At 46.6% G+C, this 24,291-nt stretch overlaps 1 protein-coding gene across 3 annotated transcripts in view; it reads left to right on the top strand.

Annotated features, from left to right (window-relative positions):
- Positions 1-24,146, top strand: part of ptk2ba (protein tyrosine kinase 2 beta, a) — a 129,075-nt gene extending 104,929 nt beyond the window's left edge. For all 3 annotated transcript variants that reach the window (XM_065026149.1, XM_065026148.1, XM_065026150.1), the window contains 11 exons: positions 1,587-1,687; positions 1,972-2,061; positions 9,676-9,880; positions 9,991-10,099; positions 15,640-15,822; positions 17,155-17,304; positions 17,676-17,711; positions 18,224-18,248; positions 18,389-18,567; positions 22,356-22,436; positions 22,890-24,146. In XM_065026149.1, coding sequence (XP_064882221.1) covers positions 1,587-1,687; positions 1,972-2,061; positions 9,676-9,880; positions 9,991-10,099; positions 15,640-15,822; positions 17,155-17,304; positions 17,676-17,711; positions 18,224-18,248; positions 18,389-18,567; positions 22,356-22,436; positions 22,890-23,120 — 1,390 coding nt within the window. In that variant the 3' untranslated portion in view covers positions 23,121-24,146. The remainder of the gene's footprint in view (positions 1-1,586; positions 1,688-1,971; positions 2,062-9,675; positions 9,881-9,990; positions 10,100-15,639; positions 15,823-17,154; positions 17,305-17,675; positions 17,712-18,223; positions 18,249-18,388; positions 18,568-22,355; positions 22,437-22,889) is intronic.
- Positions 24,147-24,291: the final 145 nt, after the last annotated feature.

Raw genomic sequence — 24,291 nt, 5'->3', positions numbered from 1 at the left:
CGATTTGGCTACGTTAGTTAGCCCAGTGGGAAGCACCTTGACACAACGCCGTTGTGCTGGTCATTCACATCGGCTTATCGTTGTATCGATTTGGCTACGTTAGTTAGCCCAGTGGGAAGCACCTTGACACAACGCCGTTGTGCTGGTCATTCACATCGGCTTATCGTTGTATCGATTTGGCTACGTTAGTTAGCCCAGTGGGAAGCACCTTGACACAACGCCGTTGTACTGGTCATTCACACTGGCTTATCGTTGCGTTAGCTAATTGGCATGTCACGGTGGCATCCAGAAGGTGACCGACACTTACAAGTCATTTCTCCCTCCCTCCCTCACCCATCAAAATAAACATCCCTTTCTTTTAGTGAGTATTAACTAGCGCAATGATGCTGTTGTTGCCAGCTAGTCAGCATAAACAAGCTAGCTGGGAAGGGCTCATCACTGACGACTGAACTAAACCGAATCATCTCTGCTTGACTCTCATACGTCATCAATTTGGCGGCCATCTTGACACCCATATTCCATGTTGGCCACCATATTTCTCTTCAGAAAACACTTCATCACACTCTTAGACATGTAATACATACACAGAGTGTACAAAACATTAAGAATACCTTTCTTATATTGAGTTGCACCAACCTACAAGGTGTCGAAAGCGTTCCACAGGGATGCTGGCCCCATGTTGACTCCAATGCTTCCCATAGTTGTGTCCAGTTGGCTGGATGTCCTTTGGGTGGTGGACCATTCTTGATACACACAGGAAACGAGTGGGATGTGCCTGGCCCCTTTCACAGGCATTTACTGTATATCTCTATATCTTACCCCTTCACCCTCTGAATGGCACACATACACAATCCATGTCTCAATTATCTTCGAGGCTTAAAAATAATTTAACCGGTCTCATGGTAGCAACATAACATGATAACAACACAGCATGATAGAAACACAGCATGACAACACAACACAACATGGTAGCAACACAGCATGACAACACAACATGGTAGCATGACAACACAACATGGTATTTTTATTTATTTTACCTTTATTTAACCAGGCAAGTCAGTTAAAGAACAAATTCTTATTTTCAATGACGGCCTGGGAACAGTGGGTTAACTGCCTGTTCAGGGGCAGAACGACAGATTTGTACCTTGTCAGCTCGGGGGTTTGAACTTGCAACCTTCCGGTTACTAGTCCAACGCTCTAACCACTAGGCTACCCTGTCTCCTCTACACTCTAACCACTAGGGTACCCTACCGCCTCTACACTCTAACCACTAGGCTACCCTGCCGCCCCACAGCATGACAACACAACATGGTAGCAAAACAGCATGACAACACAACATGGTAGCAACACAGCATGACAACAACATGGTAACCCCACAACATGTTGTGTCCCCACAGAGACAAAGCACAAGTAGGACAGCCACGTTGACACCCATAATTCCTCTAACCCAGAGAACAGGGTCGTGTTCATTAGAGCACACCGTAGCGAAACATCTTACAACAGATGACGAAATCCTGTGTTCTTATTGGACAACATCAGGTAGTAACCTCCCTGTTTCAACTAACCTGTTTATTGTGTCCCAACAGGGACATAGCGGTGAGGAACGTGCTGGTGGCCACAGCAGACTGTGTTAGGCTGGGAGACTTTGGTCTGTCCAGATACATCGAGGAAGAAGAGTATTACAAGGGTATGGGGAGACTCTCAATGTCATTTCCTTGATTCCTCACGTCCGCTCACCACGCCTCATTTGTAAAAACCCATTGGATGAGAAAGTCAGATGGGAGGGACTTCTGACCTGCTCATCCAATTGGGTTTTGAGAAGGAGGCGAGAGGATGCAAGGAATCAAGGAAATTACATTGAGATTCTCCTATGGTGTGGTCTGTCTGTGTTCTCTTAAATACTGGCCCCACACTGGCTAAATACATGTATATACAAAACATTTCCACTGTCTTTCTGCGTCACTTCCACAGCCTCAGTTAGCCGATTACCTATAAAATGGATGGCTCCAGAATCCATTAACTTCAGACGCTTCACAACGGCTAGTGATGTCTGGATGTTTGGTAAGTCTGTTGACATGTTTTGGGGGATACTTTGCTTTTGCAGTATTTCTGTGTATGTGCATGTGTATAACAGTATCTCTCTCTCTCTCGCTCTCTTCCTCCTCCATCTATCTTACTCTCTCGCTCTCTTTTACTCTCTCCATCTTTCTCCCTCTCTCTCTTCCCCCTCTCTCTTTTACTCTCTCCATCTCTCTTACTCTCTCTCTCTCCCTCTCTCTCTTCCCCCTCCATCTCTCTTACTCTCCCTCTCTCTTTTACTCTCTCCATCTCTCTTACTCTCTCCCTCTCTCTCTTCCCCCTCCATCTCTCTTACTCTCTCTCTCTCTTTTACTCTCTCCATCTCTCTTACTCTCTCTCTCCCTCTCTCTCTTCCCCCTCCATCTCTCTTACTCCCACTCTCTCTTCCTCCTCCATCTCTCTTACTTTCCCTCTCTCTTTTACTCTCTCCATCTTTCTTACTCTCTCTCTCCCTCTCTCTCTTCCCCCTCCATCTCTCTTACTCTCTCACTCTCTTTTACTCTCTCCATCTCTCTTTCTCTCTTAATCTCTCTTTTACTCTCTCCATCTCTTTCTTTCTCTCTCTATCTCTCTTTTACTCTCTCCATCTCTTTCTTTCTCTCTCTCTTACTCTCTAGATCTCTCTTTCTCTTACTCTCAATTTCTCTCTCTCTCTTTACTTCACTAGTGATCGCTAAGCCTAGGGTCAGGATCTATCTCTGTTTTGTATCTCTGACAGAGTAGAGACAGAGTATTATATTTTGAAGCCAAATAGCAATTTAGTTTATTCTGTGTTTGTTTCATTTTCCCAGTTTGTCAAATAGGAGGTTTTCATTTCTGTAACAATTGGATTATTATCCAATCACATAGGGAAATCAGAGTTGTTTAATGTTTTAAACAGCTGACATTGGGGACTCTTTTCAGGGTTCAGCTCTTGGGATTCCAGTGCTTTTGAATTGTGAGGATGTTTTGGGGCTTAATTTCAAATGGTGCCAACATGTCAGTGTCCGTTTCTTTACATTCATAAATAAAAGGGAATCGTCCGAGTTCCGCTCTGCATGAATTATTTGGTTCTTTCTTTTGGATATTTAGGAAAGTACTGCAGAATTCTGTATGTAGATTTTTTATTGGATTTTTCTCCCAATGCTTATAATCGTAATTGCAAGTTTGTCCCTAAACCTCACCTCCATATAGTACAATTGGTCAAATTACACTATTTAATATTTTTCACCAGATCTGGATGGGAATATGAATTTTTTTGTTGTTGAATTGTCTTTTAATGGAGTAAAATGTTTTACAGGCTTTTTTTTATTTTAGTGCGTTCTCTACCAGACCAAATCCACCAGAGACACTGATTATTAGTCCCAGGTAGTTGTACCATTGGACCATGTTCAACCATGGTATTTCCTCATTTGAAGGAGTGTCTGCTACTCTTGATTTCTAGCTTTTTTTTCTGGAAAATCGATGTTGATTGTCCAGTTGATTCTGTATTCCCAAAGAATGTTTAAGTTGTTCCTATAGACCTTGATCTGTTGGTGACAGTAGGAGGTCATCTGGGTAGACCTTTTTTTTTCTCTTCACCTTTATTTAACCAGGTAGGCTAGTTGAGAACAAGTTCTCATTTACAACTGCGACCTCTGGCCAAGATAAAGCAATTCGACACATACAACAACACAGAGTTACACATGGAATAAACAAAACATACAGTCAATAATACAGTAGAACAAAATAAAACAAAACGTCTATATACAGTGAGTGCAAATGAGGTAAGATAAGAGAGGTAAGGCAATAAATAGGCCATGGTGGCGAAGTAATTACAATATAGCAATTAAACACTGGAATGGTAGATGTGCAGAAGATGAATGTGCAGGTAGAGATACTGGGGTGCAAAGGAGCAAGATAAATAAATAAATACAGTATGGGGATGAGGTAGGTTGGATTGGTTATTTTACAGATGGGCTATGTACAGGTGCAGTGATCTGTGAGCTGCTCTGACAGCTGGCACTTAAAGCTAGTGAGGGAGATATGAGTCTCCAGCTTCAGTGATTTTTGCAGTTCTTTCCAGTCATTGGCAGCAGAGAACTGGAAGGAAAGACGACCAAAGGAGGAATTGGCTTTGGGGGTGACCAGTGAGATATACCTGCTGGAGCGTGTGCTACGAGTGGGTGCTGCTATGGTGACCAGTGAGCTGAGATAAGGCGGGGCTTTACCTAGCAGAGACTTGTAGATAACCTGTAGCCAGTGGGTTTGGCAACGAGTATGAAGCGAGGGCCAGCCAACGAGAGCGTACAGGTCACAATGGTGGTTAGTGTATGGGGCTTTGGTGACAAAACGGATGGCGCTGTGATAGACTGCATCCAGTTTGTTGAGTAGAGTGTTGGAGGCTATTTTATAGATTTTATCGTCGAGGATCGGTAGGATGGTCAGTTTTACAAGGGTATGTTTGGCAGCATGAGTGAAGGATGCTTTGTTGCGATATAGGAAGTCGATTCTTGATTTAATTTTGGATTGTAGATGCTTAATGTGAGTCTGGAAGGAGAGTTTACAGTCTAACCAGACACCTAGGTATTTGTTGTTGTCCACATATTCTAAGTCAGAACCGTCCAGAGTAGTGAAGCTGGACAGGCGGGCAGGTGTGGGCAGTGATAGGTTGAATAGTACGGTATTTCCTCTGACACATTGGTGTGGCTGGCTTCCGGGTTAAGCGGGCATTGTGTCTAGAAGCAGTGCGGGTCGTGTTTTGGAGGACTCATGGTGTCACTTCTGCCGAAGTCGTTGCCTCTCCTTGTACGGGCGGTGCTCGGCGGTCGACGTCACCGGTCTTCTAGCCATCATTGATCCATTTTTCATTTTCCATTGGTTTTGTCTTGTCTTCCCACACACCTGTTTTCAATCCCATTCATTACCTGTTGTGTATTTAACCCTCTGTTTCCCCTCATGTCTTTGTCAGAGATTGTTTATGGTCAGTATTGTGTTTGTTGTATAGGTGCGCGACAGGTCCTCGTACCCATGTTTGTTAATATCTGTTCTTATTAGTGTTATGGAGCATGTTACGTGGGCATTCATTAAAAGACTCCATTTTACACTCCGTTTGACTCTCCTGCGCCTGACTTCCCTGCCACCTATACACACGACTCTGACACATGGCTCTCGACCTTCCTCTGTTTTCCATCTAGAACATTCCATTTCTCCCGAAACTGGTTTCCATCCATGGAGTCTTCAATTTCTTACAGAGTGTTCTCAAAATCCGCTGACAGAGGGCATCATGTCCCTCTCTCTCTGCTGCAGCTCCACCTTCACTACACACAGCTACTCTTGGAGGACATCATTGGACATTGTCATGCCTCAACTCTTCCATCAGCGTCTGGACATTGTAATGCCTCAACTCTTCCATCAGCGTCTGGACATTGTAATGCCTCAACTCTTCCATCAGCGTCTGGACATTGTAATGCCTCAACTCTTCCATCAGCGTCTGGACATTGTAATGCCTCAACTCTTCCATCAGCGTCTGGACATTGTAATGCCTCAACTCTTCCATCAGCGTCTGGACATTGTAATGCCTCAACTCTTCCATCAGCGTCTGGACATTGTAATGCCTCAACTCTTCCATCAGCGTCTGGACATTGTAATGCCTCAACTCTTCCACCAGCGTCTGGACAGTGTCACATTGTAATGCCTCAACTCTTCCATCAGCGTCTGGACAGTGTCACATTGTAATGCCTCAACTCTTCCATCAGCGTCTGGACATTGTCACATTGTAATGCCTCAACTCTTCCACCAGCGTCTGGACATTGTCACATTGTAATGCCTCAACTCTTCCATCAGCGTCTGGACATTGTCACATTGTAATGCCTCAACTCTTCCATCAGCGTCTGGACAGTGTCACATTGTAATGCCTCAACTCTTCCATCAGCGTCTGGACATTGTAATGCCTCAACTCTTCCATCAGCGTCTGGACATTGTAATGCCTCAACTCTTCCATCAGCGTCTGGACATTGTAATGCCTCAACTCTTCCATCAGCGTCTGGACATTGTAATGCCTCAACTCTTCCATCAGCGTCTGGACATTGTAATGCCTCAACTCTTCCATCAGCGTCTGGACATTGTAATGCCTCAACTCTTCCATCAGCGTCTGGACATTGTAATGCCTCAACTCTTCCATCAGCGTCTGGACATTGTAATGCCTCAACTCTTCCATCAGCGTCACATTGGCCTCAACTCTTCCATCAGCGTCTGGACATTGTAATGCCTCAACTCTTCCATCAGCGTCTGGACATTGTAATGCCTCAACTCTTCCATCAGCGTCTGGACATTGTAATGCCTCAACTCTTCCATCAGCGTCTGGACATTGTAATGCCTCAACTCTTCCATCAGCGTCTGGACAGTGTCACATTGTAATGCCTCAACTCTTCCATCAGCGTCTGGACAGTGTCACATTGTAATGCAGGAAGTGATGTATTCTGTCATCTCCACTTCACCTAGGGAGAACTGCTACAGCTGAAGGATGGAGTGATGTATTCTGTCATCTCCACTTCACCCAGGGAGAGCTGCTGAAGGTCGACGACATCCGATCCTCGTTTGCTATAAGTCAAACGACACCGCTGGTTCTGCTCACACTGCCCTACCCTGTGCTCTGACCTCTTTCTCCCCTCTCTCTCCAGATGAAATCTCGCGTCTTGTGACGGCCGGCCGCCCAACAACCTGCCCGCTTGACCCTATCCCCTCCTCTCTTCTCCAGACCATTTCCGGAGACCTTCTCCCTTACCTCACCTCGCTCATCAACTCATCCCTGACTGCTGGCTACGTCCCTTCCGTCTTCAAGAGAGCGAGAGTTGCACCCCTTCTGAAAAAACCTACACTCGATCCCTCCGATGTCAACAACTACAGACCAGTATCCCTTCTTTCTTTTCTCTCCAAAACCCTTGAACGTGCCGTCCTTGGCCAGCTCTCCTGCTATCTCTCTCAGAATGACCTTCTTGATCCAAATCAGTCAGGTTTCAAGACTAGTCATTCAACTGAGACTGCTCTTCTCTGTATCACGGAGGCGCTCCGCACTGCTAAAGCTAACTCTCTCTCCTCTGCTCTCATCCTTCTAGACCTATCGGCTGCCTTCGATACTGTGAACCATCAGATCCTCCTCTCCACCCTCTCCGAGTTGGGCATCTCCGGCGCGGCCCACGCTTGGATTGCATCCTACCTGACAGGTCGCTCCTACCAGGTGGCGTGGCGAGAATCCGTCTCCTCACCACGTGCTCTCACCACTGGTGTCCCCCAGGGCTCTGTTCTAGGCCCTCTCCTATTCTCGCTATACACCAAGTCACTTGGCTCTGTCATAACCTCACATGGTCTCTCCTATCATTGCTATGCAGACGACACACAATTAATCTTCTCCTTTCCCCCTTCTGATGACCAGGTGGCGAATCGCATCTCTGCATGTCTGGCAGACATATCAGTGTGGATGACGGATCACCACCTCAAGCTGAACCTCGGCAAGACGGAGCTGCTCTTCCTCCCGGGGAAGGACTGCCCGTTCCATGATCTCGCCATCACGGTTGACAACTCCACTGTGTCCTCCTCCCAGAGCGCTAAGAACCTTGGCGTGATCCTGGACAACACCCTGTCGTTCTCAACTAACATCAAGGCGGTGGCCCGTTCCTGTAGGTTCATGCTCTACAACATCCGCAGAGTACGACCCTGCCTCACACAGGAAGCGGCGCAGGTCCTAATCCAGGCACTTGTCATCTCCCGTCTGGATTACTGCAACTCGCTGTTGGCTGGGCTCCCTGCCTGTGCCATTAAACCCCTACAACTCATCCAGAACGCCGCAGCCCGTCTGGTGTTCAACCTTCCCAAGTTCTCTCACGTCACCCCGCTCCTCCGCTCTCTCCACTGGCTTCCAGTTGAAGCTCGCATCCGCTACAAGACCATGGTGCTTGCCTACGGAGCTGTGAGGGGAACGGCACCTCAGTACCTCCAGGCTCTGATCAGGCCCTACACCCAAACAAGGGCACTGCGTTCATCCACCTCTGGCCTGCTCGCCTCCCTACCACTGAGGAAGTACAGTTCCCGCTCAGCCCAGTCAAAACTGTTCGCTGCTCTGGCCCCCCAATGGTGGAACAAACTCCCTCACGACGCCAGGACAGCGGAGTCAATCACCACCTTCCGGAGACACCTGAAACCCCACCTCTTTAAGGAATACCTAGGATAGGATAAAGTAATCCTTCTCACCCCCCCCTTAAAAGATTTAGATGCACTATTGTAAAGTGGCTGCTCCACTGGATGTCATAAGGTGAATGCACCAATTTGTAAGTCGCTCTGGATAAGAGCGTCTGCTAAATGACTTAAATGTAATGTAAATGTACAGCTGAAGGAGGGAGTGATGTATTCTGTCATCTCCACTTCACCCAGGGAGAGCTGCTACAGCTGAAGGATGGAGTGATGTATTCTGTCATCTCCACTTCACCCAGGGAGAGCTGCTACAGCTGAAGGATGGAGTGATGTATTATGTCATCTCCACTTCACCCAGGGAGAACTGCTACAGCTGAAGGAGGGAGTGATGTATTCTGAAGTCCGGGTTTTGGGAGTTTCAGACATATTGTTAACGTAGATCATGTCAGTTTTTAGTTCTTCATCCACTAAAGGTATTATCGTGTCGAACTCTTCTTCAACACAGCTCTAGACTGGCCTCTGAGTCTTGGTCTTGTTTCCAGACATAAGATGTTTGTTTAATCTAGAAGATAAAATAAAGGCACACCTATTTAGGCGAGGTGCTGGCTAGCCGGTGGAGAAACCTTGAAAATAAAAGAGAGCCGCACACTCTAGGAGCTCAGATGCAAAAAAAAATATTTGATGGGGCGTTTAAAATGTTAGAGTTCCTAGAGTGTGCAGCTCTCTTTTATTCACAAGATGTTTGTTTACCTTGCGCAGGACTGCATGCCAAGCATTTGGACGTTCAGTAAAAAGAGAAGATCCACCTTGATTTTCTTTGTCTTTTTGTTGCATAAAATCTGCTGTTAGGGTCTCTTGGTCCTCTTTTATTAAAACCTTTGCTTTACTGGTAATATCTTTTGCATATTGGATTGCAAGGTTGCTGAGCTTGGAGCTTGTAAATGCATCCATCGTAGTTGATTACAGCTGGATACAGAAGATATAACAGCTGACTGTAGCTAGTTGTTTTTTTTTAAACGTAAACAAAGCTTACCTTTCTTGTTTTCCTGTCTGAAATGTTTTATCTTGCTTGTGTAAGTTTAGATACTTGTTATCCAGTCCCTTTTGTCATTTTTGATTGTCGTTTTAGTTATTTGATCACTAGGTTTATTTTGTATTTTTTTAGCTAACAGCAGGTAGCTAGAAACTGTCTTAGCAACTCCCTAGCAACGTGGTAAACAACTGTTAGCTTGTTGGCTATCCGGTTGAGTTATCAGGATAACAGTTGTTTTCTGATGTATTCTCTTCTTCTGAAGTTATATTCTTAGTCCTACTTCCTTTATCTTTCACTCACTTATTTTTCTCCAATGTACTCTTCCTCTAAATCATTTGAAATATGATATAAAATAATAGATATTAGGAGCTCATCATTTTACCAGCTGCTCTCTCTCTCTCCCTCCCTCTCCATAGCGGTGTGTATGTGGGAGATCCTGAGTCGAGGGCAGCAGCCTTTCTTCTGGTTGGAGAACCGTGACGTCATCATCCAGCTGGAGCAAGGCATCAGACTACCCAAACCTGACGAATGCCCTCCTGCCCTCTACTCCCTCATGACACGCTGCTGGTCCTACAACCCCCGCGAGAGACCCTCTTTCACAGAGCTGGTCGTTAAGATCAGGTACTGACTGCCATTGGCCTGGCTTGGCTATGTTCTGACATCTGATTTGAATATGGTCGTGGTTGTTAAACCACAAACAACTTGCCAATATGTACTTTTTCTTTTCACAGTGACGTCCATCAGATGGAGAAGGAGCAGGAGGCAGAGCGAGAGAGGGACAGAAAACGCCCCATCAAGTTCTTTGACACCAAGTTCAAATTCAACGAGCCTCCTCCTAAGGTAGTATCCTATCTTCTTGATGACACACACACACACACACACACACACACACACACACACACACACACACACACACACAGTCTTATACAGTTAGCCTTGTGGGGACACAATTCAGTCCCATTCAAAATCCTATTTTCCTAACCCCTAACCTTAACCAAAAACCTAACCTTCACCTTAATCCTAACCCGAGCTCTTAACCCTAAAACTAAACCTAGCTCCTAACCGTAGATCCTAACCCTAACCCTTAACGTAATTCTAACCCTAACCATAGATCCTAACCCTAGCTCCTAACCATAGATCCTTTAACCCTTAATGTAATTCTAACCCTAACCCTAGCTCCTAACCCTTAACGTAATTCTAACCCTAACCCTAGCTCCTAACCGTAGATCACATTTAACATTTACATTACATTTAAGTCATTTAGCAGACGCTCTTATCCAGAGCGACTTACAAATTGGTGCTTTCACCTTATGACATCCAGTGGAACAGCCACTTTACAATAGTGCATCTAAGTATTTTAAGGGGGGTGAGAAGGATTACTTTATCCTATCCTAGGTATTCCTTAAAGAGGTGGGGTTTCAGGTGTCTCCGGAAGGTGGTGATTGACTCCGCTGTCCTGGCGTCGTGAGGGAGTTTGTTCCACCATTGGGGGGCCAGAGCAGCGAACAGTTTTGACTGGGCTGAGCGGGAACTGGACTTCCTCAGTGGTAGGGAGGCGAGCAGGCCAGAGGTGGATGAACGCAGTGCCCTTGTTTGGGTGTAGGGCCTGATCAGAGCCTGGAGGTACTGAGGTGCCGTTCCCCTCACAGCTCCGTAGGCAAGCACCATGGTCTTGTAGCGGATGCGAGCTTCAACTGGAAGCCAGTGGAGAGAGCGGAGGAGCGGGGTGACGTGAGAGAACTTGGGAAGGTTGAACACCAGACGGGCTGCGGCGTTCTGGATGAGTTGTAGGGGTTTAATGGCACAGGCAGGGAGCCCAGCCAACAGCGAGTTGCAGTAATCCAGACGGGAGATGACAAGTGCCTGGATTAGGACCTGCGCCGCTTCCTGTGTGAGGCAGGGTCGTACTCTGCGGATGTTGTAGAGCATGAACCTACAGGAACGGGCCACCGCCTTGATGTTAGTTGAGAACGACAGGGTGTTGTCCAGGATCACGCCAAGGTTCTTAACGCTCTGGGAGGAGGACACGATGGAGTTGTCAACCGTGATGGCGAGATCATGGAACGGGCAGTCCTTCCCCGGGAGGAAGAGCAGCTCCGTCTTGCCGAGGTTCAGCTTGAGGTGGTGATCCTTCATCCACACTGATATGTCTGCCAGACATGCAGAGATGCGATTCGCCACCTGGTCATCAGAGGGGGGAAAGGAGAAGATTAATTGTGTGTCGTCTGCATAGCAATGATAGGAGAGACCATGTGAGGTTATGACAGAGCCAAGTGACTTGGTGTATAGCGAGAATAGGAGAGGGCCTAGAACAGAGCCCTGGGGGACACCAGTGGTGAGAGCGCGTGGTGAGGAGACAGATTCTCGCCACGCCACCTGGTAGGAGCTACCTGTCAGGTAGGACGCAATCCAAGCATGGGCCGCGCCGGAGATGCCCAACTCGGAGAGGGTGGAGAGGAGGATCTGATGGTTCACAGTATCGAAGGCAGCCGATAGGTCTAGAAGGATGAGAGCAGAGGAGAGAGTTAGCTTTAGCAGTGCGGAGTGCCTCCGTGATACAGAGAAGAGCAGTCTCAGTTGAATGACTAGTCTTGAAACCTGACTGATTTGGATCAAGAAGGTCATTCTGAGAGAGATAGCGGGAGAGCTGGCCAAGGACGGCACGTTCAAGAGTTTTGGAGAGAAAAGAAAGAAGGGATACTGGTCTGTAGTTGTTGACATCGGAGGGATCGAGTGTAGGTTTTTTCAGAAGGGGTGCAACTCTCGCTCTCTTGAAGACGGGAGGGACGTAGCCAGCGGTCAGGGATGAGTTGATGAGCGAGGTGAGGTAAGGGAGAAGGTCACCGGAAATGGTCTGGAGAAGAGAGGAGGGGATAGGGTCAAGCGGGCAGGTTGTTGGGCGGCCGGCCGTCACAAGACGCGAGATGTCATCTGGAGAGAGAGGGAGAAAGAGGTCAGAGCACAGGGTAGGGCAGTGTGAGCAGAACCAGCGGTGTCGTTTGACTTAGCAAACGAGGATCGGATGTCGTCGACCTTCTTTTCAAAATGGTTGACGAAGTCATCTGCAGAGAGGAAGGAGGGGGGGAGGATTCAGGAGGGAGGAGAAGGTGGCAAAGAGCTTCCTAGGGTTAGAGGCAGATGCTTGGAATTTAGAGTGGTAGAAAGTGGCTTTAGCAGCAGAGACAGAGGAGGAAAATGTAGAGAGGAGGGAGTGAAAGGATGCCAGGTCCGCAGGGAGGCGAGTTTTCCTCCATTTCCGCTCGGCTGCCCGGAGCCCTGTTCTGTGAGCTCGCAATGAGTCGTCGAGCCACGGAGCGGGAGGGGAGGACCGAGCCGGCCTGGAGGATAGGGGACATAGAGAGTCAAAGGATGCAGAAAGGGAGGAGAGGAGGGTTGAGGAGGCAGAATCAGGAGATAGGTTGGAGAAGGTTTGAGCAGAGGGAAGAGATGATAGGATGGAAGAGGAGAGAGTAGCGGGGGAGAGAGAGCGAAGTTTGGGACGGCGCGATACCATCCGAGTAGATCCTAACCCTTAATGTAATTCTAACCCTAGCTCCTAACCCTAGCTCCTAACCCTAACCCTTAACGTAATTCTAACCCTAACCCTAGCTCCTAATCCTAGCTCCTAACCGTAGATCCTAACCCTAACCCTTAACGTAATTCTAACCCTAACCCTAACCCTTAACGTAATTCTAACCCTAACCCTAGCTCCAAACCGTAGATCCTAACCCTTAATGTAATTCTAACCCTAACCCTAGCTCCTAACCCTTAATGTAATTCTAACCCTAACCCTAGCTCCTAACCCTAGCTCCTAACCCTTAATGTAATTCTAACCCTAACCCTAGCTCCTAACCCTTAATGTAATTCTAACCCTAACCCTAGATCCTAACCCTAGCTCCTAACCCTAGCTCCTAACCCGAGCTCCTAACCCTTAATGTAATTCTAACCCTAACCCTAGCCCCTAACCCGAGCTCCTAACCCTTAATGTAATTCTAACCCTAACCCTAGCCCTAACCCTTAATGTAATTCTAACCCTAACCCTAGCTCCTAACCCTAGATCCTAACCCTTAATGTAATTCTAACCCTAACCCTAGCTCCTAACCCTAGATCCTAACCCTTAATGTAATTCTAACCCTAACCCTAGCTCCTAACCCTAGATCCTAACCCTTAATGTAATTCTAATTCTAACACTAATTCTAACCTTAACCCTAAACCCCCTAGAAATAGCAGTTGACCTCGTGGGGACTAATACAATGTTCCCAGTTGGTCAAATTTTTGTTTGTTAAACACGTCCACACACACACAATCACACACACACACACACACACACACACACACACACACACACACACACACACACACACACACACACACACACAGTCTTGCACAACCCTTAATGTAATTCTAACCCTAACCCTAGCTCCTAACCCTAGATCCTAACCCTTAATGTAATTCTAACCCTAACCCTAGCTCCTAACCCTAGCTCCTAACCCTTAATGTAATTCTAACCCTAGATCCTAACCCTAACTCTAGCTCCTAACCCTAGCTCCTAACCCTTAATGTAATTCTAACCCTAACCCTAGCTCCTAACCCTAGATCCTAACCCTAGATCCTAACCCTAGCTCCTAACCCTTAATGTAATTCTAACCCTAACCCTAGATCCTAACCCTAACCCTAGCTCCTAACCCTAGCTCCTAACCCTTAATGTAATTCTAACCCTAACCCTAGCTCCTAACCCTAGATACTAACCCTAGCTCCTAACCCTAGATCCTAACCCTAGATCCTAACCCTTAATGTAATTCTAACCCTAGCTCCTAACCGTAGATCCTAACCCTTAATGTAATTCTAACCCTAGCTCCTAACCGTAGATCCTAACCCTAACCCTTAACGTAATTCTAACCCTAACCCTAGCTCCTAACCCTAGATCCTAACCCTAACCCTTAATATAATTCTAACCCTAACCCTAGCTCCTAACCCTAGATCCTAACCCTTAATGTAATTCTAATTCTAACACTAATTCTAACCTTAACCCTAAACCCCCTAGAAATAGCAGTTGACCTCGTGGGGACTAATACAATGTTCCCAGTTGGTCAAATTTTTGTTTGTTAAACACGTCCACACACACACACACACACACACACACACACACACACACACACACACAGTCTTGCACAACCCTTAATGTAATTCTAACCCTAACCCTAGCTCCTAACCCTAGATCCTAACCCTTAATGTAATTCTAACCCTAACCCTAGCTCCTAACCCTAGCTCCTAACCCTTAATGTAATTCTAACCCTAACCCTAGATCCTAACCCTAACCCTAGCTCCTAACCCTTAATGTAATTCTAACCCTAACCCTAGCTCCTAACCCTAGATCCTAACCCTAGCTCCTAACCCTAGATCCTAACCCTAGATCCTAACCTTAGCTCCTAACCCTTAATGTAATTCTAACCCTAACCCTAGATCCTAACCCTAACCCTAGCTCCTAACCCTAGCTCCTAACCCTTAATGTAATTCTAACCCTAACCCTAGCTCCTAACCCTAGCTCCTAACCCTAGCTCCTAACCCTAGATCCTAACCCTAGATCCTAACCCTAGATCCTAACCCTTAATGTAATTCTAACCCTAGCTCCTAACCGTAGATCCTAACCCTTAATGTAATTCTAACCCTAACCATAGATCCTAACCCTAGCTCCTAACCCTAGCTCCTAACCCTAGCTCCTAACCCTTAATGTAATTCTAATCCTAACCCTAGCTCCTAACCCTAGATCCTAACCCTAGATCCTAACCCTAGCTCCTAACCCTTAATGTAATTCTAACCCTAACCCTAGCTCCTAACCCTAGCTCCTAACCCTTAATGTAATTCTAACCCTAACCCTAGATCCTAACCCTAGCTCCTAACCCTAGATCCTAACCCTAGCTCCTAACCGTAGATCCTAACCCTTAATGTAATTCTAACCCTAGCTCCTAACCGTAGATCCTAACCCTAACCCTTAACGTAATTCTAACCCTAACCCTAGCTCCTAACCCTAGATCCTAACCCTAACCCTTAATATAATTCTAACCCTAACCCTAGCTCCTAACCCTAGATCCTAACCCTTAATGTAATTCTAATTCTAACACTAATTCTAACCTTAACCCTAAACCCCCTAGAAATAGCAGTTGACCTCGTGGGGACTAATACAATGTTCCCAGTTGGTCAAATTTTTGTTTGTTAAACACGTCCACACACACACACACACACACACACACACACACACACACACACACACACACACACACACACACACACACACACACCTTCAGCATCATTGTTTTTTGTCATGGCGTTGTTAGAATTTGCATATAAGTTACACAACGTTTCTGTCCCTGTGTTTCTAGCCCTCCAGGATGAAACCTGGGGGTCGTTTTGGTAACAATATTGGCCTGCACGTTCAGCTGAATGAGGCCCTGTGTGCCAGCTCTCCAGACCTGGTCAGTCCCTGTGAATACACCACTGTTCTAGACTCTAGGAGCAACACAGTGGTCGTGCCCATGATGTCTCCACGACGATGCAGCATGGGGGTGAGACTCTAGTTCTCTAGTTCTAGTCTACTTCCTTCTAGACTTTAGTTCTCTAGTTCTAGTCTACTTCCTTCTAGACACTAGTTCTCTAGTTCTAGTCTACTTCCTTCTAGACTCTAGTTCTAGTCTACTTCCTTCTAGTTCTCTAGTTCTAGTCTACTCCCTTCTAGACTCTAGTTATCTAGTTCTAGTCTACTTCCTTCTATACTCTAGTTCTCTAGTTCTAGTCTACTTCCTTCTAGACTCTAGTTCTAGTCTACTTCCTTCTAGACTCTAGTTCTCTAGTTCTAGTCTACTTCCCTCTAGACTCTAGTTCTCTAGTTCTAGTCTACTTCCCTCTAGACTCTAGTTCTCTAGTTCTAGTCTACTTCCTTCTAGACGCTAGTTCTAGTCTACTTCCTTCTAGACTCTAGTTCTCTAGTTCTAGTCTACTTTCTTCTAGACTCTAGTTCTAGTCTACTTCCTTCTAGTTCTCTAGTTCTAGTCTACTCCCTTCTAGACTCTAGTTATCTAGTTCTAGTCTACTTCCTTCTATACTCTAGTTCTCTAGTTCTAGTCTACTTCCTTCTAGACTCTAGTTCTCTAGTTCTAGTCTACTTCCTTCTAGACTCTAGTTCTCTAGTTCTAATTTACTTCCTTCTAGACACTAGTTCTCTAGTTCTAGTCTACTTCCCTCTAGACTCTAGTTATCTAGTTCTAGTCTACTTCCTTCTAGACTCTAGTTCTCTAGTTCTAGTCTACTTCCTTCTAGACACTAGTTCTCTAGTTCTAGTCTACTTCCCTCTAGACTCTAGTTCTAGTCTACTTCCTTCTAGACACTAGTTCTCTAGGTCTAGTTTACTTCCTTCTAGACACTAGTTCTCTAGTTCTAGTCTACTTCCTTATAGACTCTAGTTCTCTAGTTCTAGTCTACTTCCCTCTAGACTCTAGTAATCTAGTTCTAGTCTACTTCCTTCTAGACACTAGTTCTCTAGTTCTAGTCTACTTCCCTCTAGACTCTAGTTATCTAGTTCTAGTCTACTTCCTTCTAGACACTAGTTCTCTAGTTCTAGTCTACTTCCCTCTAGACTCTAGGTCTAGTCTACTTCCTGCTAGACTCGGGTTACTCTATTTCCACCCTCAGCTGGGTTTAAGGTACCGTAAGCATCTGTTTTTCAGGGATACAGTATCTTCAACCTAGTTTCCGTTTAATTGACGTTCGGTCTCGATGACGATCCAGGTCATGTGTCCAGTGCTTGTGTTAAATCCCTGTGTTACTGCTATAAGGCCAACAAGCAAGGCTACTGTATTACTAGCTCTTTACTATATGCATGTGTGTCTCCCGTCCAATAGGAGGGTGAGTTCATCGTGGAGCCGTCCAGTAAGGAGGACGCCCAGCGGTTGTGGCAGATGGAGAGAGAGCGTATGCAGGAGACGATGAGACAACAGAAACAACAGATGATGGAGGACAACAAGTGGCTGACCAAGGAGGAGAGACTCCTGGTGGGGAATATACCTTCGACCTTTACCCCCCCTAGACCTAGCAACACGCCCTAGCGACCACCCTAGCAACAAGTGGCTGACCAAGGAGTAACGATTCCTGGTGGGGAATATAGCTTCGACCTTTACCCCCATAGACCTAGCAAACCCGCCCTAACATCTAGCGCTCTGTACGCCCTGTCCGCCATAACTACCTTCGGTCTACCCTGTCAACCAACCCCCTTTCCACTCTAACCACCAGCCCCGTAACTCTCCCTCTCAGTGGGTCTGTGTTTAATATAACTGTCCATTTGGGGACTATAAGGTCCGTGGCCAATCGAGGGTCCACGTCCATATAATGTGAAATGAACCTGAACCTACTTGTTCCTTTACAGGATCCCATGAGACAGGAGGATGCCCCCAGCCCACTGGTAAGTGTTTGTTCATAAGTTCATACATGAATATAACATGTTCTAAAGCTTTCTACCTGCAGGCTTTAGGTAAAGTGTTACCGCAGCCTATGTTTTTCTGGTCTGTAATTTACTCGTCTGTCTGTTCGTTTACTCGTCTGTCTGTTCGTTTACTATTCTGTCTGTTCGTTTACTATTCTGTCTGTTTGTTTACTATTCTGTCTGTTTGTTTACTCGTCTGTCTGTTTGTTTACTCGTCTGTCTGTTTGTTTACTCGTCTGTCTGTTCGTTTACTCGTCTGTCTGTTCGTTTACTCGTCTGTCTGTTCGTTTACTATTCTGTCTGTCCTTTACTCGTCTGTCTGTCCTTTACTCGTCTGTCTGTCCTTTACTCGTCTGTCTGTACATGAGATCACAATGAATTGGTAACAAATCCCCAGCTGACTTTCCCACTGTGCGATATGGAGTTGTAGTAGGTATGATGATTAGTCTGTCAGGTTTCTATAGTTATTCTGCTTTTCTCTCCGTCTATAGTCACCTGAAGCTGAGACTGGACATGGTGAGTGAGTGGTCCTTCACAATACCTAGTCGTATGAAATGGAATTTGATGAAGAGAAACAAAAGTATCATAAACATCCTCCAGTCCTTCTCATACACCCCTCCTTTCTCCCCGTCTATTCTCCTCTCTGAATACCCCAGCCGCGCCAGACAAGCCCCCACGTCTCACCGCCCCCACAGCCCAGGCCGCCCCCACAGCAGAGCTGGACCGGTCAGGTGACCAGGTGTACCAGGCGGTCATGGAGCTGGTCAAGGTGGTGGTGCAGTTGAAGAACGATGTCAACACACTACAGCCTGAACAATACATCAACATAGTGAAGGTAAAGACATGGAAGGTGGAGGTACTCGAGCAGTAGGACAAACCTGAATCAGACACTTCAGCTTGGAGTTACAAGTCCGTTACCTATGTAGCTGCTGTTCTGAGTACCCAGTCCGTTACCTATGTAGCTGCTGTGCTGAGTACCCAGTCCGTTACCTATGTAGCTGCTGTGCTGAGTACCCAGTCCGTTACCTATGTAGCTGCTGTGCTGAGTACCCAGTCCGTTACCTATGTAGCTGCTGTGCTGAGTACCCAGTCCGTTACCTATGTAGCTGCTGTGCTGAGTACCCAGTCCGTTACCTATGTAGCTGCTGTGCTGAGTACCCAGTCCGTTACCTATGTAGCTTCTGTGCTGAGTACCCAGTCCGTTACCTATGTAGCTTCTGTGCTGAGTACCGACTCCGTTACCTATGTAGCTGCTGTTCTGAGTACCCAGTCCGTTACCTATGTAGCTGCTGTTCTGAGTACCCAGTCCGTTACCTATGTAGCTGCTGTGCTGAGTACCCAGTCCGTTACCTATGTAGCTGCTGTGCTGAGTACCCAGTCCGTTACCTATGTAGCTGCTGTGCTGAGTACCCAGTCCGTTACCTATGTAGCTGCTGTGCTGAGTACCCAGTCCGTTACCTAAGTAGCTTCTGTGCTGAGTACCCAGTCCGTTACCTATGGAGCTGCTGTGCTGAGTACCCAGTCCGTTACCTATGGAGCTGCTGTGCTGAGTACCCAGTCCGTTACCTATGTAGCTTCTGTGCTGAGTACCCAGTCCGTTACCTATGTAGCTGCTGTGCTGAGTACCCAGTCCGTTACCTATGTAGCTGCTGTGCTGAGTACCCAGTCCGTTACCTATGTAGCTGCTGTTCTGAGTACCCAGTCCGTTACCTATGTAGCTGCTGTTCTGAGTACCCAGTCCGTTACCTATGTAGCTGCTGTGCTGAGTACCCAGTCCGTTACCTATGTAGCTGCTGTGCTGAGTACCCAGTCCGTTACCTATGTAGCTGCTGTGCTGAGTACCCAGTCCGTTACCTATGTAGCTGCTGTTCTGAGTACCCAGTCCGTTACCTATGTAGCTGCTGTTCTGAGTACCCAGTCCGTTACCTATGTAGCTGCTGTTCTGAGTACCCAGTCCGTTACCTATGTAGCTGCTGTGCTGAGTACCCAGTCCGTTACCTATGTAGCTGCTGTGCTGAGTACCCAGTCCGTTACCTATGTAGCTGCTGTGCTGAGTACCCAGTCCGTTACCTATGTAGCTTCTGTGCTGAGTACCCAGTCCGTTACCTATGTAGCTGCTGTGCTGAGTACCCAGTCCGTTACCTATGTAGCTGCTGTGCTGAGTACCCAGTCCGTTACCTATGTATCTGCTGTTCTGAGTACCCAGTCCGTTACCTATGTAGCTGCTGTGCTGAGTACCCAGTCCGTTACCTATGTAGCTGCTGTGCTGAGTACCCAGTCTGTTACCTATGTAGCTGCTGTGCTGAGTACCCAGTCCGTTACCTATGTAGCTGCTGTGCTGAGTACCCAGTCCGTTACCTATGTAGCTGCTGTTCTGAGTACCCAGTCCGTTACCTATGTAGCTTCTGTGCTGAGTACCCAGTCCGTTACCTATGTAGCTGCTGTTCTGAGTACCCAGTCCGTTACCTATGTAGCTGCTGTGCTGAGTACCCAGTCCGTTACCTATGTAGCTTCTGTGCTGAGTACCCAGTCCGTTACCTATGTAGCTGCTGTTCTGAGTACCCAGTCCGTTACCTATGTAGCTGCTGTGCTGAGTACCCAGTCCGTTACCTATGTAGCTTCTGTGCTGAGTACCCAGTCCGTTACCTATGTAGCTGCCGTTCTGAGTACCCAGTCCGTTACCTATGTAGCTGCCGTTCTGAGTACCCAGTCCGTTACCTATGTAGCTGCCGTGCTGAGTACCCAGTCCGTTACCTATGTAGCTGCTGTGCTGAGTACCCAGTCCGTTACCTATGTAGCTGCTGTGCTGAGTACCCAGTCCGTTACCTACGTAGCTTCTGTGCTGAGTACCCAGTCCGTTACCTATGTAGCTGCTGTTCTGTGAGTACCCAGTCCGTTACCTATGTAGCTGCTGTGCTGTAGCTGCTGTGCTGAGTACCCAGTCCGTTACCTATGTAGCTGCTGTGCTGAGTACCCAGTCCAGTCCGTTACCTATGTGTGCTGAGCTGTTACTGTAGCTGCTGAGTACCCAGTCCGTTACCTATGTAGCTGCTGTGCTGTTCTGTGCTGTACCCAGTCCGTTACCTATGTAGCTGCTGTTCTGAGTACCCAGTCCGTTACCTATGTAGCTGCTGTTCTGAGTACCCAGTCCGTTACCTATGTAGCTGCTGTTCTGAGTACCCAGTCCGTTACCTATGTAGCTGCTGTGCAGTCCGTTACCTATGTAGCTGCTGTGCTGAGTACCCAGTCCGTTACCTATGTAGCTTATGTGCTGAGTACCCAGTCCGTTACCTATGTAGCTGCTGTGCTGAGTACCCAGTCCGTTACCTACGTAGCTGCTGTGCTGAGTACCCAGTCCGTTTGTACCTGATGTCCGTTAGCTGCTGTGCTGAGTACCCAGTCCGTTACCTATGTATTTGCTGTGTCCGTTACCTATGTAGCTGCTGTGCTGAGTACCCAGTCCGTACCTATGTAGCTGCTGTGCTGAGTACCCAGTCCGTTACCTATGTAGCTGCTGTGCTGAGTACCCAGTCCGTTACCTATGTAGCTGCTGTGCTGAGTACCCAGTCCGTTACCTATGTAGCTGCTGTTCTGAGTACCCAGTCCGTTACCTATGTAGCTTCTGTGCTGAGTACCCAGTCCGTTACCTATGTAGCTGCTGTTCTGAGTACCCAGTCCGTTACCTATGTAGCTGCTGTGCTTCTGTAGCTGCTGTGCTGAGTACCCAGTCCGTTACCTATGTAGCTGCTGTTCTGAGTACCCAGTCCGTTACCTATGTAGCTTCTGTGCTGAGTACCCAGTCCGTTACTGTAGCTGCTGTTCTGAGTACCCAGTCCGCTACCTATGTAGCTTATGTGCTGAGTACCCAGTCCGTTACCTATGTAGCTGCTGTTCTGAGTACCCAGTCCGTTACCTATGTAGCTTCTGTGCTGAGTACCCAGTCCGTTACCTACGTAGCTGCTGTGCTGAGTACCCAGTCCGTTACCTATGTAGCTGCTGTGCTGAGTACCCAGTCCGTTACCTACGTAGCTGCTGTGCTGAGTACCCAGTCCGTTACCTACGTAGCTGCTGTGCTGAGTACTCCGCTACCATTCCCCCTCCTTGATCACCTTTGTCCTGAGACTGCCTTCAATGTTGTACACAGAACAGTTCAAACTATTGCATTCCACGTATCCGTAAGATGATTTTTCCACAAAATCATAATCGACATGTTCGTACCTGCTATTGTTGTCAGTATTGCAAAACATAAAGCACGACACAAACAGGCATCTTGCTTGTGCAACTGCACTATATCCGTTACAACAGAGACGGACAGACGGGACAGACAGACTGACAGAGAGTTAAAAGTCATAGCTGTTTTTTTGGAACATCGGTTCAAATCCCTGCAGGGTTTTTCATTTAATCTGTTCAGAAACATGAGACATAGGTTACATCATGAAGGACGGGGCCAGCTAGAATAATGAATGTGTGTTAAAATAACACATGGGCAGAACGGGACCTGGATCCTTAGCTTTAAGAAAGAGGTTTCTGGAGGGGCGGGGCTTGTATCCGTAGCAACAGCTCGACTTGACTTGCCGGGACATATTTTATTGATTTAATGACTCTTTCTCTCTCTCTCTCTAGTCTGTAGGGTTGACCTTGCGGAGTCTGATCCACAGTGTGGATGATATTCTACCTACCCTGCATGAATCCATCAGGACAGAGGTACAGTATTTTTATATTTTACCTTTTTATTTAACTAGGAACAAAAACTAAGAACAAATTATTATTATTATTTACAATGACGGCCTAGGTACAGTGGGTTAACTGCCTGTTCAGGGGGCAGAACGACAGATTTTTTTTAACCTTGTCAGCTCGGGATTCCATTTTGCAACCTTTCGGTTACTAGTCCAACGCTCTGACCACTAGGCTACCCTGCCGCCTCTACACTCTAACCACTAGGCTACCCTGCCGCCTCTACACTCTAACCACTAGGCTACCCTGCCGATATCCCCAGGCCCTCAACGGCACATCCTCAGTCTCTCAATCCCTCTATTCTCTTGTTCGACTGAGATGTTGGCTTTAGAAACCATGAGAAAGGAGATGACTAAAAGAGAAAACAGACTAGTACACAGACTACCATTACCTTAACTCTCTCTCTCCTCCCACCCTGGTCAGATCGAGGGCACCCAGAAGCTGTTGAACAACGACATGTCAGAGTTGATCAGTAAGATGCGTCTGGCCCAGCAGAACGCCATCACCTCTCTGAAGGAAGAGTGTAAGAAACAGATGCTGACTGCAGCACACAACCTGGCCATGGATGGGAAGAACCTTCTGGATGCTGTGGACCAGGCCAGGGTCAGGGCCAACCTGGCCAAGCCCAAACCGGGAGACCCCATAGTGGGGTAATACCCACAGCCCCCCCCCCCTCTCTGGATGGATGATTTACAAGTGTGTTGTTTTGCTTTGTCTTCATTGGAAGACAGGTCAGAACCAAGCGACTGATTGGATGGACATCAGTGACTTGCTGGTACAATAGTCGAGATGACTGGCATCAATATGACTGGCATCAATATAACTGGCATCAATATGACTGGTATCAATATGACTGGCATCAATATGGCTGGCATCAATATGGCTGGCATCAATATAACTGGCATCAATATGACTGGCATCAATATGACTGGTATCAATATAACTGGCATCAATATGACTGGCATCAATATAACTGGCATCAATATGACTGGCATCAATATGACTGGCATCAATATAACTGGCATCAATATGACTGGCATCAATATGACTGGCATCAATATAACTGGCATCAATATGACTGGTATCAATATAACTGGCATCAATATGACTGGCATCAATATGACTGGCATCAATATGACTGGCATCAATATAACTGGCATCAATATGACTGGCATCAATATGACTGGTATCAATATAACTGGCATCAATATGACTACTGGCATCAATGTGACTACTGGCATCAATATGACTGGCATCAATGTGACTACTGGCATCAATATGACTGGCATCAATATGACTGGTATCAATATGACTGGCATCAATATAACTGGCATCAATATGACTGGCATCAATATGACTGGCATCAATATAACTGGCATCAATATGACTGGCATCAATATGACTGGCATCAATATGACTGGCATCAATATAACTGGCATCAATATGACTGGCATCAATATGACTACTGGCATCAATATGACTGGCATCAATATGACTACTGGCATCAATATGACTGGCATCAATATGACTGGCATCAATATAACTGGCATCAATATAACTGGCATCAGTGTGACTAAAAATGTAATGTCAGGATTCAAATGGACAGAAAAGAGGACTTCCTTGTGTGATATTTGTTTATCATCTCAGTGCTTTAAATTAAAGACATGCTCTGGAACTTTGGCCACGACTAAGTGTTTTTTTTTATTTTTTATCTCCCTCTTTGGGCTGGATGTGTCAATGTGTAGGTCATACATGTTACATTTACATTTAAGTCATTTAGCAGACGCTCTTATCCAGAGCGACTTACAAATTGGTGCGTTCACCT

This window comes from Oncorhynchus nerka, linkage group LG13 (genome assembly GCF_034236695.1).
Source record: "Oncorhynchus nerka isolate Pitt River linkage group LG13, Oner_Uvic_2.0, whole genome shotgun sequence".
Classification (NCBI taxonomy): domain Eukaryota; kingdom Metazoa; phylum Chordata; class Actinopteri; order Salmoniformes; family Salmonidae; genus Oncorhynchus; species Oncorhynchus nerka.
Note: the sequence above shows the minus strand (reverse complement) of the source record. Positions and strands in the feature narration are given on the sequence as shown.